Source organism: Prionailurus viverrinus, chromosome B4, assembly GCF_022837055.1.
Source record: "Prionailurus viverrinus isolate Anna chromosome B4, UM_Priviv_1.0, whole genome shotgun sequence".
NCBI classification, from domain to species: domain Eukaryota; kingdom Metazoa; phylum Chordata; class Mammalia; order Carnivora; family Felidae; genus Prionailurus; species Prionailurus viverrinus.
In genome coordinates, this window is record NC_062567.1 from 9,455,096 (window position 1) to 9,471,170 (window position 16,075).

General features: G+C 45.2%; 1 protein-coding gene across 11 annotated transcripts in view; it reads right to left on the minus strand.

Annotated features, from left to right (window-relative positions):
* Positions 1 to 16,075, minus strand: part of BEND7 (BEN domain containing 7) — a 104,143-nt gene that overhangs the window by 85,987 nt on the left and 2,081 nt on the right. For 10 of the 11 annotated variants that reach the window (XM_047866291.1, XM_047866288.1, XM_047866295.1 and 7 more), the window contains exon 2: positions 15,249 to 15,332. The exons of the other annotated variant lie outside the window; for it this stretch is intronic. In XM_047866291.1, the coding sequence (XP_047722247.1) occupies positions 15,249 to 15,332 (84 nt within the window). The remainder of the gene's footprint in view (positions 1 to 15,248; positions 15,333 to 16,075) is intronic. 11 annotated transcript variants of the gene reach the window in all.

The following is a 16,075-nucleotide window of genomic DNA, read 5'->3' on the forward strand; positions in this document are numbered from 1 at the left end:
TGCTTCTTTCTCCCCGAATGTTCTTATATCACGGAAAATAAAATTTTATAATAAATATAACATGGCTGCCCAACTGAATATTCCTTGGATAAGTAATTCTAGCCATCATGAAGTGAGTAGGTCAGAAGCCACCACTCTAAGCAATGTTCAAGAGTAACTGAGCCAAAGAGTTAGAATCCCAAATACAAGGGAGAGGTCTTGTGAATCAACGAGGAAGACAAATACTAAGAATAAAAAACAAGGCAAAGGACACGACCATGTAATTCACAAGAGAAACAGTTTAAATTCCTTTATCTCCATAATTATTAGTATAATGGAAATTAAATACTGTGAAATTCTTTGTCTATTAATTTGGCAAAGGCTATAGATTCATAAAACCCATTTTTTTGGTGAAGGGATAGAGTTACAGTCACTCTCATATGCCGTTGGTAGGGACCTTTTCTGGAGGGAAGTTCAGCGATTCAGCTTCCAGGAATTTATCCTACAGAGACATCCCAACAAGTACCAAGGACACAAGTACAAGGCTATTCACTGCAGCAGCATCCTACTGGTGAAACGCTGGGAACAGTCCAAACATTTATCAATGGAGCACTAGATAAATGAATCATGGCATGTCGGTATAATGAAATTATGGTGTATGTTTACGTTTCTGTAAAGAATGAGATGACCCTTTTATAGTCATTTAGAGGTTACATGCCAGACAAACTGTAAACTCATGATGGCTGACATCACGGTGACTTCCTTCACTACTTTACAACTAGGATCTACTGCCTGTCTCAAACTAGCCACTCGATTCTTGTGGAATAAATGGGGACTCAGTTATGTAAAAAAGTTACAAAGCCTTATATTACATAGCACGATCCCATATTTCTTTCATTGTAATACACACACACACACACACACACACACACACACACACCCCTCTATTGTTAACAATGGTTGTTACTAGAGAGTATGAAAGGGACAGGATGCTTTCCTTTTTACTTTATACCTCATTTGCACCTTTATCAATTTTAACTTTAAGAGTGGTTTCTGGGGCGCCTGGGTGGCGCAGTCGGTTAAGCGTCCGACTTCGGCCAGGTCACGATCTCGCACTCCGTGAGTTCGAGCCCCGCGTCGGGCTCTGGGCTGATGGCTCGGAGCCTGGAGCCTGTTTCTGATTCTGTGTCTCCCTCTCTCTCTGCCCCTCCCCCGTTCATGCTCTGTCTCTCTCTGTCCCAAAAATAAATAAACGTTAAAAAAAAATTAAAAAAAAAAAAAAAAAAAAGAGTGGTTTCTGAGGGGCAACTGGGCGGTGCAGTCCGTTAAGCGTCTGCCTCTTGATTTCAGCTCAGGACACGGTCTCACGATTGTGAGATGGAGCCCCTCGCTGGGTTCTGTGCTGGGGGTGGAGCCTACCTGGAATTCTCTCTCTCTCTCCCTCTCTCTGCCCCTCCCCTGCGTTCGCTCGTGCTCTCTCACTCTCTCAAAAAATAAATAAAACTTAAAAAAAAAACAAAAAAAAATTATTTTTTTTTTTGGAAGAAAAAGATGACCTAAAAGAATTATGTACAATCTTCTCCCTGTGGCACTGGACGCAAAAACATCTTCTGTAATGTCACCCAGGAAAGACGAAGTTGGACGGGAACGAGTGACAGATAGGTGGCTAGGGAGAGCAGTGAAAGCAAGTCAAAGGAAAGAGGGTGCTGGGTGTGGTCTGTTTTGCAACCCTTGGTGTACAGGCCTAAGATTACTTTCTGTTGAAGCTCATAGAAGCCGTGCATTTTTTGTTTTTATTTATTTATTTATTTTTTATGTTTTTATTCTTTAAGTTTATTTATTTATTTAAGTAATCTCTATACCTGACGCGGGGTTCCAGCTCATGAGCCCCGAGATCAACAGTCCCGTGCTCTTCCGACTGAGCCAGCCAGGCACCCCAAGCCGTGTGTTTTTTTTTAAAAAGTAATTTGGCAGCAGGCAGGGGTAAAAGTGTTACAGCCACCATTTATTTACAGAGCACTCACTATGTACCAGGCCCTCTGGCAAACGCTCTGCCAATTTTTAATCCTGATAACAAACTAAGAGGTTCAAATGCTGCTGAACACATTCCACCCAGGAGAAAACAGGGACTTTGAGACTGGAGAGTTACACCAGGTGGGTCAGGCTCCAAGGTCCTCGAGCTACTCTCCGGAGGCGCTCAAGGAACGGGCTGACGGGCAGGACGGAGGCCATTCACACAACAGTCCAGCTGCGTGGTATCCAGGAAGCGGTCAGGACACACACTCCGTGCTGTCTGAACCAGCTGGCATCTTAACCACCCAGCTATGTGAACACACGTGGTAGAAACAGTGAAATCACGGCCCCAAACGATCCGCGGATTCCAACTTAGTTGCGCTGTTTCTAACTAATAAGGCTCAGATATTTCTTCTTACTCTGGCAGCATGGTTCACGTGAATCCTGTTAGTTCTACCAAAGCCACATATTAACACTTAGAAGACACGAAGTAAGAATTTATTTACGTTCATGATTCTGTGAAACATATAGCAAAAGTCTTCGCATGCCGGTAATTCACATAGGTAAAATACAAGACTGTAGGTTAAGAGCAGCTCCCATATGCCTCTGGTAGTATAACCAACGTCTTGCCTTCATTCAGCAAGAGAGAAAATGTTCATAACTCACTGCCTGGAAAGAGACGATCCTTCTCGTTATAACTTGAAATGCTGACCCTCTGCTCTCCTGCACAGAAAACTTCTAGAAGAATGCTATACAGAGTTGCAAATCTCCCCTAACCGAGCTGTTAATTTGCATATCTACATCTTGGATCAGCTAAGTATGAACTTGATTAAGTACTCGCTGTATTACATTTCTTCAGCCATTTAAAATTTTTAAATATTCCAAGTTAAGGGCGCCTGGGTGGCTCAGGCGGTTGAGCGTCCGACTCTTGATTTCGGCTCAGGTCATGATCTCATGGTTCGTGGATCGAGCCCCATGTCAGGGATTGGGATTCTGTCTCTCTGAATGTCTCTCTCTCTGCCCCTCCCCTGCTCGTGCTCTCTCTCTCAAAATAAATACATTTAAAAATATATTCCAAGTTAAATATACATGCCATTGTACGGTTTCATCTTCAATGTAAATAGTGTTACTGACAATGAAGAATGGGTCACATTCATAGCACCTTTTTCTTCCAAGGATTTCAGGGAACTCTGATAACTCTGGGTCCAAAAGCACTTAGAGACTGGCAGTCTTTCCTGAGTCAGACTAAAGACAACTCTCTAGGGGTAAGACAAACGCAGCTTAGGTCAATGGGTTCCAAACTTTTTTGACCATAGTTCACAGCAAGAAATATATTTTTCATGACGATTTCACACACACACACACACACACACACACACACACACACACACACGTATACTACATATATAACTAAAAAGTTTCACGAATTTATCCTTCCTGCATGCAATGCATTCTGACATTTTCTTTTCCACTCGTTCTTTGTTATTATTATTATTACCACTATCGCTCATGCGGGTGACAATCTGCTAAATTGATCTCCTGACCCATTTACAGGTCACAACCACTGGTGTGAAAAGCGCTGCCTTAAATGTCGAACATTTTCAGGATGCTGCCCGAACAGCCTTCTCACTCCCCACACAGCTTCTGGGTCCCCCGATCCTCTCTCCTGGCCCCAGTGACCATCTGTATGTGAGGACTCCAGCCCTGATCCCACTTCAGGGCTCCAGACCCACATACCCAATAGCCCCACTTGCGCATTTCAAAAGCAACCTTAGTATCATGTCCCCTAACTGTATTTAATGATGACCATCCCTGAGCCTTACTAACAGCATCCACCCTGCTGTACAAGCCAGAAAGTTGGGGCTCCTCTCTCTCTTCGCCCTCCCAAAGCCGACTGATTAATCATAGAGTCCTGATTATTGTGACTTCCAAATCACTTCTGAACCCTCTCATTTCTCTCCACACCCACCGCCCGCCCCCCGCTTCCATTATCACTTGATGGGGCTACTGCCAAAAGCCTCCAGTGTTGCGCCCCTCCCTCCAAACCCTCTTCACCCCGAAGCCAGGGCGATCTCCAAACACACAAACCTCATCACGTGACACAGCTCAGTGGAATGCCAACCACCTCCGATGCAGCCCGGCTCTGCATCTGGCCTTCCTTGCCCATTTCTCCACCTTAGCCCTTGCCATGTTCCCTACCCCCCAGCCCCCCTTATTCTAAACTGGTGGCTCTTGGGTGTGGCTGCATGCACATTAGACAACTTTCTCAAAGGACCAGTGCCCAGGCCTCACTTCAGGACAATTAAATACCAACCCAGCTGGTGGGTGTAATGGAAAGCCAGAGGCCCTCTGCTTTAGCTGGAAGGAAAGTCTGGAAGCACTCACTTCCTGGCCTTCATACCTCCTCAGCCCCATCTCCTACTGAAATGTCATCTCCTCAAGGATCATAGTCCCTAACCGCCCCCCCCCCCCCCGGGCCTGGTGAGGCCCCTCTTTATGTTCCCATAGAACCCTTCATCCCCCTGGTCGCTACCTCCTGAGCTTTAAAATCTCTTAGCCTAACCCTAATGGCTACTCAATAAAGACCTACAAAACAAATACAAGAATTCAGTAAATTCTAAGCATCAGTTATACCAAGAAGTTGGGATAGGCTGAAAAAACACTACAGTTGAGGAAGGCTGAAAAAACACTACTGACGATGGGTAAGACGTAAACCAAATCTGTGACATCCTGGAAAGAGATTCTCGTTTCCATGGTGTAGGCCTGGCAAACAGAGGCAAACACTTGGTGCCTAAATTCAATCGTGCCTTCTTCTGAAAGCTTTCCCAAAGGCACATATCTCATCCTCGTCGTCGTCTTCCTAGCTCATCAGAGATGATAGACAGCGACTCATTTCCCCCATTTAGCAAAGAATGAGAGTAAGTTGCTTGCCCACATGACCAAAGTAGACCAGAGGAAGACGAATCAGCTCTGGGCCCGTCTGTGTTGCTCAAGGCACCAGGCTCTCTCCTGTAGACTGGTTAAGGCAAACACACCTGCAACAACTCCTTTCCAACCGTATTTCACACAAGGCTTATTAAGGGACCCATTAAAGTCTTGCTAGTAATTGAAAAAATTATATATGTGCAATGAGAATGAGTTAACGTTAACAGAAGAACCTTAACTTTTGCATCTCCTGACTTTTTAACTTTTAGCTTGTACCTTAACCTTGCATTTTTGTGGGGTTCTTTACATTTTCTCTGGAGGTGTAAAGTCATATTTGAGATATAATTCCATTAGCCATACAAGCAACTTCAGAGGCTATTATGTGGCATCAACTTTTTCTGTAAAAATAAATTGTTAAGGATATTATTCCTGGAACAGAATAAATTCTTGGAATTACTGAGTAACTTATGTACCGTACCACTGTTCCAAGAACACATTACTTATTTTATCATGACAAAGTAAAGTTATTAATCTTCCGGCTTCCATTTCAACAATGAGAAATGCCGTGAGATGTACAGACACCTGCATTACATTTCAGTTCAACTTTATATCATCCATAAACATCTCTGTGTTGGACACCTCATCCAAACAAATGCTCACAGAACACTCCATGTACCATTCGATTTTATGAAACTATAAAAGTTCCTTGCTGTTAATTACAGAGACAAATGTCTCATCACACATTTGGTTACCAGATCGCATAATTAGTTTTCTCCATTAACCTTTCAGATATAAAATTTGATTTCTGAGTAAAAAAACATTGTAAAACCCTTGCAGTTCAAATGGTATAGTATATTTGTACGTGCTTGAAAAAAAATGCAAAACTAAGAAAACAATTTTATGGATTCTTATTTACAAGGATACTCATTGTCTGCAATGCTGAAAGGAAATCTGTCTAAACTTCTTAATGATTTTAAAATATACGATCAAGTATGCACGTAAGAAGCTGTCCTTTGCATAGAAAGGAGGCTCAGGAACCTGGCCGTGAATGGATGTGCTCGCTCTGGGTATGGCGATGTGGCTGGCTGGGTCCACCCCAGCCCCTCGTTTCTGCCCCCCTTCACAAGGGCATCTGGGAGACAGCTGGGGAGGGAAGGGCGTCCAGCCTATAGCAATGCAATCGTTTTTCTCGGCTCAAAGCTAACTGACCCCACAACTGTGGACTGCAGAAGACAATGCTCTAACTCACATGTGTAGGGGGCATTTCTGATGGTCACAATGGCTGGGGGCGGGGGGTTGCTCCTGACATCTATGTACATTTGTGCCGCCCACACTCAGACCTCTTGTAACATGTGGGACAGTCCTGCACAAGAAGACGGTCTCCCCTCAGCAGACTGTCCCGCTCACATCAGATGATAACTACACTTTTAACATGTTCCAAACATGGGACTCCTTCATTTATTCAGAAATAGTTGTTGTGAAATCTACTCCGTGTCAGGTACCAGGCACCAGGAACACAGTGAATGGAGCCTTGCCTGCAGGAATTCAAGAAGAGACTTGAGCAATGAAGGCTCAAACAGCCCGGGTGGCAGACACTGTTCCCGGCAGAGCCCAGCAGGGCAGACGCCAGGCCCATGTGCGGCCGTATCCAGAGGTGCCCGCACAGCGCGTTGTTATATGCAAGGCCCTGGAGGCCAGGGGCTAGAATACACACAAAGGCACAGTGGTGCATCCTCTTTCGGGATTAAACTTGAAGAGGGGGACCTGCCATTAACCTAATAAAAAAGAAAAAAAAACAAATGAAAAATATAGCTTCGATAGCCAGTGCTGACAAATTTTACGCCTGGTATGTGAGGTCCAGTTAGGTACGAAGAAGGATGTGTAAATTTTCACCCTTTGAAGCCAGGGCAGGACTTAGAGGTAAAAGAGTTGGGTAATAAAGTTTCAAAATGGCTGATTCCACCACTTCATTTATTTCTTTAAAAAAAATTTTTTTTTAGTGTTTATTTTTGAGAGAGAGAGAGACAGAGCATGAGTGGGAGAGGGGCAGAGAGAGAGGGAGACACAGAATCCGAAGCAGGCTCCAGGCTCTGAGCTGTCAGCACAGAGCCTGACGTGGGGCTCAAACTCAGAGACTGCAAGATCATGACCTGAGCCGAAGTCGGACACTCAACCGAGTGAGCCACCCAGGCGCCCCCACTTTATTTTGAATTTAAAGTGGACATCTTATTCACTCCCTGAGCATGTACTTATGTGACCATTGTGGGGCTGGGCAGTGGGGACACGGACATGATTCTCAGGGAGTTTACACCCCAGTGCGGGGAGAGAGAGAGAGAGAGAGAGAGAGAGAGAGAGAGAGAGAGAAGCAAACTGGCTTTGCTGTGATAGCACCCAGTCCTGGATGCTGTGGAAGGAGAGGTGAGGGGAATCAGGGAAGGCTGCCTGGAGGAAGCTGCATCAACTTGGGAGTCTTCAGGGATAAGAGAGAGCCATGGACAGAAGAGGGAGGATGGTCCAAGTGTGAAATTCCAAGCAGAGGAGGTGGTATGTGCAGCCACCCGGGTGACAAAGTGCCTGGCCTCAAAGGCAAGGACAGAATCCTGCTGCACGGATGAAAGTGGTGTGGCATGGCCGAAGCCTGGGAGGTGGAAGGAAAGCCTCAGCTGCGAGCCCAAGGAGGCAGGTGGCAGTTCATGCAAAGTCTCATCCGTCAGGCCTAGGAGTCTCAGTCCTAACTAGGAAGCCACAGACGGTGAAGAGGTTCAGGCAGGCAGGCCCTGGAGCCGCACGGGGCCCCTGGGCGAATCCCTGCCGGCGTGGGCGTCTGCTCCCTCCTGGCCCACCACCCCCTGCTTCTGCACGCACATTCCAGTCTAGGTGGCGTTCTCTCCAGTAATCTGTGACTTGTAAGAATAACAGAGTTGCTTTGTAAATGTCCTAGGTCTATTTTTAACTTGGAGATGCAAAACACACTGTTCCAAAATCTTTATTTTATCTTATAGATAGCCATGTTATTCTCTTCTAAAAGTAAAAATCCATATTCCCATGGGAACCAGAGAGGCTAAATTGTTAATACGTCTCCTTAGAGTCTGTCCTTCGTGGAGGGTTTTTTGTTTTGTGTTTTTTTCTTTTTTTTTTTTTTTTAACGATTTGGTCACGATCAGAGTAGGAACAGCAAACCATCAAAACGTATCACGCATTTCGCTCACTCCTGAACCACACCAAGTCTTGATGGGAAACGGAAAGAGGCAACTTTTTCTCAAGACACGGGCCTAGGGGAGCAGGCCCGGCTTGAGTGTTCCCTCATAGCGGGACAAGCCTGTTGCTGAATGCACAGTTTGCTATTTTTCTGAAACTTAGGTCGGTAAACTTGCTTCCCACGGAGCTGGACAACCAGACCTGCCAAAGTCAGTTGATAAACAGGTCAATACTATCTCAAGCGCCTCTAGAAAGCTGTGCCCACGTTACAGCACAATACCGAGCCAACAGAGCATATACTATTTTTCAGTTTTGGTTTTTAACATGTCGCTGGCTTTCCTAGGTGAGGTCCTCTCCTTTTTGGTCTTTTCTAGATGTGAAGGAAAACAAAAAGGTTTCAAGTTCTATCTCACACATCAACATCAGAAGTCCCAAGTTTCCGTGCTGCTTTAATGTATGATAAAAGATTCTTCTGGTTAAATGAGGAATATTTTAGTTTGGCTTGCTAAATGTCTCCAAAATCTCAACAGTGTGGTGTGTGTATATATATTTTAAAGTTTACTTATTTCTTTTGAATAAATAAGAGAGAGAAAGAGAGCATGAGCAAACATGAGCGGAGGAGGGGCAGAGAGAGGGAAACAGAGAATCCCAAGCAGGCTCCCTGCTGTCAGCACAGAGCTCGACTCGGGGCTCGATCTCACAAACCATGAGATCACGACCTGAGCCGATATCAAGAGTCGGATGCTTAACCGACTCTTGGCGCCCCCACAGTGATATATTTTAAAGCAAGTCTTCAGAGTTCTGTACGACATTGTCCAACATACTCACACGTTTAGATACTTGAGTACCTGTCATCTGGGTTCCTATTATGAACACAACACCGTGCTGGGTGCTTCAAAGGATACAAAAAAGAATCCAGGTCACCCTTGCTCTGTCATCTTACAATTTACATGAGGAGAGACAGTGCGAATAAACAACCACAATTCAGTGTGGTAACTGTTCAGGTTTGGGGGCGACAGGGGCGTCTGCAGGTTGACCTGGAGCGCCATAAAGCTGTGTACAAAACAAGTATTAGGCAGTATGTGGCAAATGCTAGATGACGTTATTATTTAGTGCTAAGGTGTTCAGAAGAACAGAACTTCCATTTCAGGAGAAGGGGATAATAAAAATAAGAATACAGCATTTTCTACTCTGAAAAAGTGTTTTATCATATAGGATTTCCAAGACGCTGAAGGGGAGCCTGCTGGGGAAGTCAGGGCCAACATTCCTATTCAACTATGGAAGATAAAGAAAGCCTCTCAAGAGTTTCGTGCAATGTGCTATTAACCGTTAGCCTGAGATTCAAACCAAGGTTTTCTGACTTCAAACCTGACTTCTCTCTATTGTGCTATATGAACTGAGAAGGCCTCCAGGCCTAGGTAATATTGGAATTGGGCTTCAGAAACCAATAGGCGATAGGCTGGTGATAGATGGGGTCTGGAAACGGGCTAACGTGTGGGAGGGCCTGGAAGGGAAGGGATGGTGAAGAGCCCACACACAGACAGGGAAAGGCGCCCCAGGAAGTTAATGCTAAGAGACCAGTCTGACGCAGGCCAATGTTTTCAGTAGGAAGAAGAGGGAGAAAAGACTGGAAAGGTGAGCTAGAAGCTAGAAGCAGAGAGCGAACAGCAGAGGGAGGAGGCGAGGGGCCCCGGCTTTCTCAGAGACCACACCGCAGAGCAGAAATACCGCGGGAGCCGGGTCCACGGCCAAGCTCTCGTCTGCGAACTCTCTGACCTTGAGCAAACTGACATTTCCAAAGGCCTGTATTTTTCATTTAAAAATGGAAATAACAATACTTCTCCAGTTTGGGAAAGTGCCCAGCGTACAGCAGATGTTCAACCAACTTTACTTCCTTTCTTCCCAAGCGGGTCCCAGGCTCTGCCCACCCCTCCCTTCTACCGACGGTGCCCCCTCTCATGTCTTGAGCCCCACTCTGTCGGTTGGCGGGGGGAGCGGCGGGGAGAGGATGAGCAGTCACACACTAAGATGAGCCCGTGTGGGCAGAATGGCACAGGTAGGCAGGACCGCAGGCAGCCCCCACGTGGTGAGAGAGGGCAGAGCTGGACATCAGGAACCCGGGTTTTAAAGCACGCTCAACTACTAACTACGGTATAACCTCGCGTGAGTCACTTTCACCTCCGAGCTCGGCTTCCTGTCTGAATGACGGATGGAACACCTGCCTCACACTGTGGTTGTGATGTTGGCTAAATGACCAATCCAAGAGTGTGACGGGCCTGACTGCAGACGCCTCCCGAACTTTAGGCAGCGAGTAGCATCGAAGCGGTCTACCGCTGCGCCTACGGGTACAGAAGCACACTCACACGTGCGCTCATATTCAAGGGAGCCTTCGGTGGTCAAGAGCCTCAGAGGCTCTCTCGGCTTTGACTCTGCTTGGATTTGTGAAGCCGTTTGTGCACCTACAGGATAAGGATAAGCAGATCTACTTTTAGTGCTGTAGGAAGCCTTAGAAACCACTTATACGTGGTGGCAAGGGCACCCTAAAAGCTGCGCGGAGTCCCGCAGACGTGAGGCATGTTGCGTGGCACCCTGCGATTACATGCCAAGTTCTTAGCATAGTGCCCTGCACGCAGCAGCCTCTCCAAAAATGACACCTGCTGTTAGCGGCTCTGTTTCTAACCCCAAGAAACACTCAGGTCCGCTGGGCCCTTCATTTTATTTGAGGTTGTTTCTCACTCATGCAACTCTAGCCACAGGTGAGGTGAAACTTCGGGGCCCCCCTCCCTGTTGGAAAGAAACAGGAACCGGGTGGGACCCAGGCCGCCCCCCCCCCCCATTTCACACATGCACATGCTCGCTTCTCCAGGGCTCTAACGACTCCCATTGTCGTTAGAGGCTAACTCCCTAACCTGGAAAAGTGGGTAGGGATTGTTCGAGTGTGTCACCTTTGAAAAGACTGGGGACCCTGGTGGGGGCAGCTGTCATCAACAAAGTCACTGAAAAAAAGATTTAAAAATTCAGAGATCTCAGGGGCACCTGGGTGGCTCGGTCGGTTAAGTGTCTGACTTGATTTTGGCTCAGGTCATGATCTCACAATTCATGAGTTTGAGCCCCGTGTCGGGCTCTGTGCTGTGAGCTTGGAATTCTCTGTCCCTCTCTTTCTGCCCCTCCCCTGCTTGCTCACTCTCTCTCTCTCAAAATAAATAAAATATACATTTAAAAAATTCAGAGATCTTGACCGTGCTCATCTGGCATGGCTACTATACCCTGTGGTTCATCTTCTGAAAGCTGTACAACTTAGTGTCAGAAGGAACAAGAACAACAACAACAACAACAACAACAACAAACAAAAACAAAAACCAAAGAAAGGAACCAGAAGAGGACCAAGAGGGCCGGGGCCTGACCCCATAATTGGAGCTCAATAAATATTTGTTGAATGAATAAATGAAAGAGAGTGAACACCTGAAAAACAGACATGTTTCAAATATATATATTATAATGGTAAATCCAAAAGAAAATCCAATGTAGAAAAAGAGATTTCATTAAATATTTCCTTTAAAGCTATGAGTAATAAACTCACTGTCTCATTAAAATACTTGCTAAAAGTGCTTTGCTACCAGCTAAGGTCTCCTGATAATCCTTGAATTGTCTGGCCCAACACGACAGAGGGAAAAGATCTTTGGACAGAGGACGTGGGTTTCTGCCAGGTTCCACTATTTATGAGCAAGTCACTTCACTCTGAGCCTCAGTTCCCTCCTCTAGGTAATGGGAGTAAGAACATGTGCCCCAGTGACCTCACCGGACTACTGTAAAAACCACAGGATGACAGATGTGAAAACACTTTTCAAACTACATGTGTGACCTTCACTTAACGTCTGGGTCTTGTGACACTTAGCCCCTTCTTCACCTCCCCCCTCTGCCTATCCAAATCTTCCCCAAGTTCAAGGTCCAGCCCTTCCAGAGCTCTCCACTCGACCGTGCGTTTGATCCGTCCCTTCCAACGCCACTTTTGCTCGTTGCCCTAACGGATCACATCTGCCAATGAATCATCGTTCACACAGAGAGGCATGCGGTGGGGTGTTTCCAGCACATGGAGATGTGCCCTGGGATCCCGGCTATGGCACTTGCTACTTGAGAGGCCTCTGGCCGGCTATCAAACACCTAAGTCTCGTGTACAAAACAGGGATGATAACGACTCTGGCAGATTTGCTGTGAGAAGTAAATGAGAAAATTCAGGTGAGGTACTCAACACAATACTGGTGCATGCACAAAGTGTCCAAACTGTTATTATTATTGAATACTGCTCCCTGATGGTGTTCTCAATTTGTCCTATCTCCCCAAATGTCTTGGTCCTATCCATTTCCCACCCCTGTTCCAGAAAAGTGCTGAGTACACAGTATTTTCTTAAAAAAGACATCTGTTGGACTGATTAAAACGAGTTGCTGTTCCTCTCCAAACAGGTGCTCAAATTTTTATTGTAGGCCCACCGCAGCCAGCTGGGCCACATCAATGTCCACAGGGCAAAATACCCTCGTCTGGCCCTATTATCACATTGATGCTGTGTGTGTGAGTCGCAAAGCACTCAGCCAAGCCATTCACACCAGTGAGCTACCCTGCCTCACTCGTGGGCTTCCTTAGTCAACAGCCTGAATATATTCCAAGGAAATAGATTTCATGTGGGAACTCTGCCAAAACTTGGAGCGCTCCCCTTCCTGGAGATATGAACTTTAATCTTACAGGTGCAGATAGCCCTAGGGATTATACCTACGTCTGAACACAGAAAATCCTACACAGCATCTCGGGGCCACGTTTTAGGACTGCATTATAGGTGAAACAGTTCTTCTGGTGTCCTGCTAACAAACTCCCTTGGGCGTCAGAAACTTCACACAGAAATCTGCACCCTAGCGAGTAGTGTTATGGATAGACTCTAGCAATCTACAAAAACAAACATGATGTAAAGCTATGTTTTGAGAAGAGTACCTACAAACTCCTAATGCCTATGTCTTATAACATCATCAACAACCAAATTCTTAAGTTCATAAGCTGTCGGTAACTATTTCCAATCGCTCTCATTTGCTTTTCCACTTTTTTAAAAAAAATGGACCCAGAGATCACAAAATAAAATTGATCTTTGGGAACCATATCACACTTTTCCCAGGATGAGCGAAAGATTGAGAAGTCACCCAGGTACACGTTTCCACTGTCAAACTTTTGTCTCTTGATGTCTGAGGCCTTCTTGCCCGGTAACTTGGAAAGCTGATCCCCACCCTGGTCTTTCGCTGATGTTCTCTTATCTTCCTGGACTCGAGCTGGGAAAAATGAAAGCAGCGATGTCTGCCCCCTTCACGAGTGTACAGTTTACCGAATTCTGACCACTTGCATCTTCCTCTTCTTCATCCCCCACTTTCTCACACCCAGAATTACTGTTTTCCAAATACACAGCACAAAGGGGGAAAAAGGCCTGCTTTGTTGGACGTTAACTGAACCAAGGACATGATGTTACATTTTGACGATAAATGTAAATTTTCTACTAATAGGCAAATTCCTCATTTCAAACGGCCAAGTCGAGTGGTACTTAGATACAGAATTCCAACCAATAAGGTCAGGGAATGGAAAGTACAGAATTCCAACTCATTAAGTTTAAGGAACTAAAGAGAGTACAATCCAAGAATATTCTCCTTCTGGGTCATGGCATTTCACTTGACTATTAACTTTTTGGTTTTTAGTCCTCTTAACAGTAAACAGGTGGTGAGTGTAGTTGCTGGCCTCAGTAATATTCTCCCCTAGGATGGAAAGATCTATGTGCCTTCAGTGGTTGCATATGTAAGACGTGCTGATACTCCCCTCCTATTTTACCTCCATCAAGTATCCATTTTATTTCTCAGTCCTTTGGCAACCCACCCTTTCTCTTCCTCAAAGCAAAAAAAAAAGAGAGATCTCAGTGACAGAATACTACGCCATCTGGCTTTCACGTTGTTCGGCTTTTCAGTACCCCTCACACTGGGTCTGAACAGCAATCCTACTTCCTTCTGCTCTCAATTCTCACCAGAGGTCTGGCAAGTCTGGCCTCGGCTTTTCATCACTCTCGCCCCAACGGTCTCCCATTTTCTGCTCCCTTCTTGTGCGGCACCCACTCTCAACCTACTTCTGGGGTGGTGAAGGTGTTCGCGATGGGCAAGGCTGAAGCCACAAGCCACCATTTGCTCTCCGCTCTTACTTAAGGGGGACTGCAACTCTTAGTGGCAAAATCTGAAGTTGTTGAATTTTTGGTTCGTGGTCTGCAACTGACAAGCTGCACATGCCAGGTCCTTCACGTAGGGTATCTGTAGCAAACGCTGCACTTGGAAAGAGTGGCAATGTTTTGGACTACCTGCTCATTCACCAGGCGGCTACCCTCGTCCGATGGGTCTCACAGGCGCTGCTTTGGCTCCGTTTGACCCTGAGGTGAGCTGGCAATGAGGATGGTAAAGACAAAGCATGGCTAGTCTCTCTGACCAAAAACATTGGTGTGAAATGCCCACAAATCCAGGAAGGGGAGAGCTGGAGCTATCAAGAGGTGGTTGGGCGGACAATCGCACTTTGATGTTCCTTACGCTTTTTTGACTGTAGATTTAATTTAATTTTGTCATGGCAGGATTAGCAACCAGGCCACAGAGGTGAAGGGACATTATAATAAGGCAGCATATTAATCCTCTATCCCACCCAAGGCAGAAGCAAAACCAAACAAATAGCGGCTTCCTGGAAATTGAATTTCTGTTATCCAGATGTCAAAGATGTAATACCCCAATTACACAAACTATTGCCAGTGAAGCATGCCAGCGAATATGCAATGGAAATGGGGTGAGCACAGAGCGACAAAACTGCTCAGTCAGCATCTGGCTCTGGGAGTGAGCGATAATTAGCACTGTGTGTAGACACTAATAAACATTTATGTCTGAAATTACAACTTTTAGCAATGTTAATAAGGGATATATTGGCAATCTGTAAAATAAAAGGTCTTGAAAAGAATGTCATACATTAAGCAATGGCAGACATTTCCCATTCTGGCACAATCTTTTTTTTTTTTTTCCCTTCCCCCTAATTGCAAATGGCCACACTGTTTTGCTGAGAAATTAATTGACATAGGAACCTACCTAAATAAATGGGTTGTGTCTCTTTGGCCTCCCCATTAACATCGTTGCTGAATTCTGAGATCTTATATACCTCATGGTGATAATCTGGGATGAGAAAACAACCAAAAATTACAATTCTAATGGCGAGCAAGATATGAATAAGCAATAAAGACTAGACTCTCGTTATAGAGAAGATGTATAATCTATACTTTAATTTATAAACATAATTTCCAAGAACTCGTTTAGTCACGGAATTCATAGTCTTTAGTAATCCCTAAAACTTCGCTTACTCTGAAAAAGTACGCAAACTTGACCTATTACTTTGACTTTAGAAAACGGCTTTGCTGATCACATAGTTTTCCCAGTAAATTTGGCCCACAGATGCCAATTACTAGGCCTCTTTTCTTTCAAACGACAAGCATGTTTATAAGGAAAAGAAAAACCTTGCCCAATCATAGGCCAGGAGGGCGGGGGTGATTCCAAAATTATCTCCACAACCCATTTCCATGAGTACAGTATATCAACAGCATGCTTTAGGGTAACCTGACACTCTGTTTTCTCAGTTTACCCAGAAAAATACCAGCCTTTAAGCAGCTTACAGGAAAGCACACACGAAAAAACTGATTTGTTATTTCAAACACAGTATAGCGTAGATAAGAAAGCAAGATTCTCATCTTTCACACAAGTGAATCTTTTGCATTCAGCTATGGCACTTTAATATGCAATAGTTTATTTTCTAAAAATGCACCTGCAGAGCAGAGAGAAGAATCAGACCCATAATTTAAAGAAAGAAAAAAAAAAGGAAAAAGAAAAACTTGCTTCGTCAGGCAAACTTTAAAATACAGTAC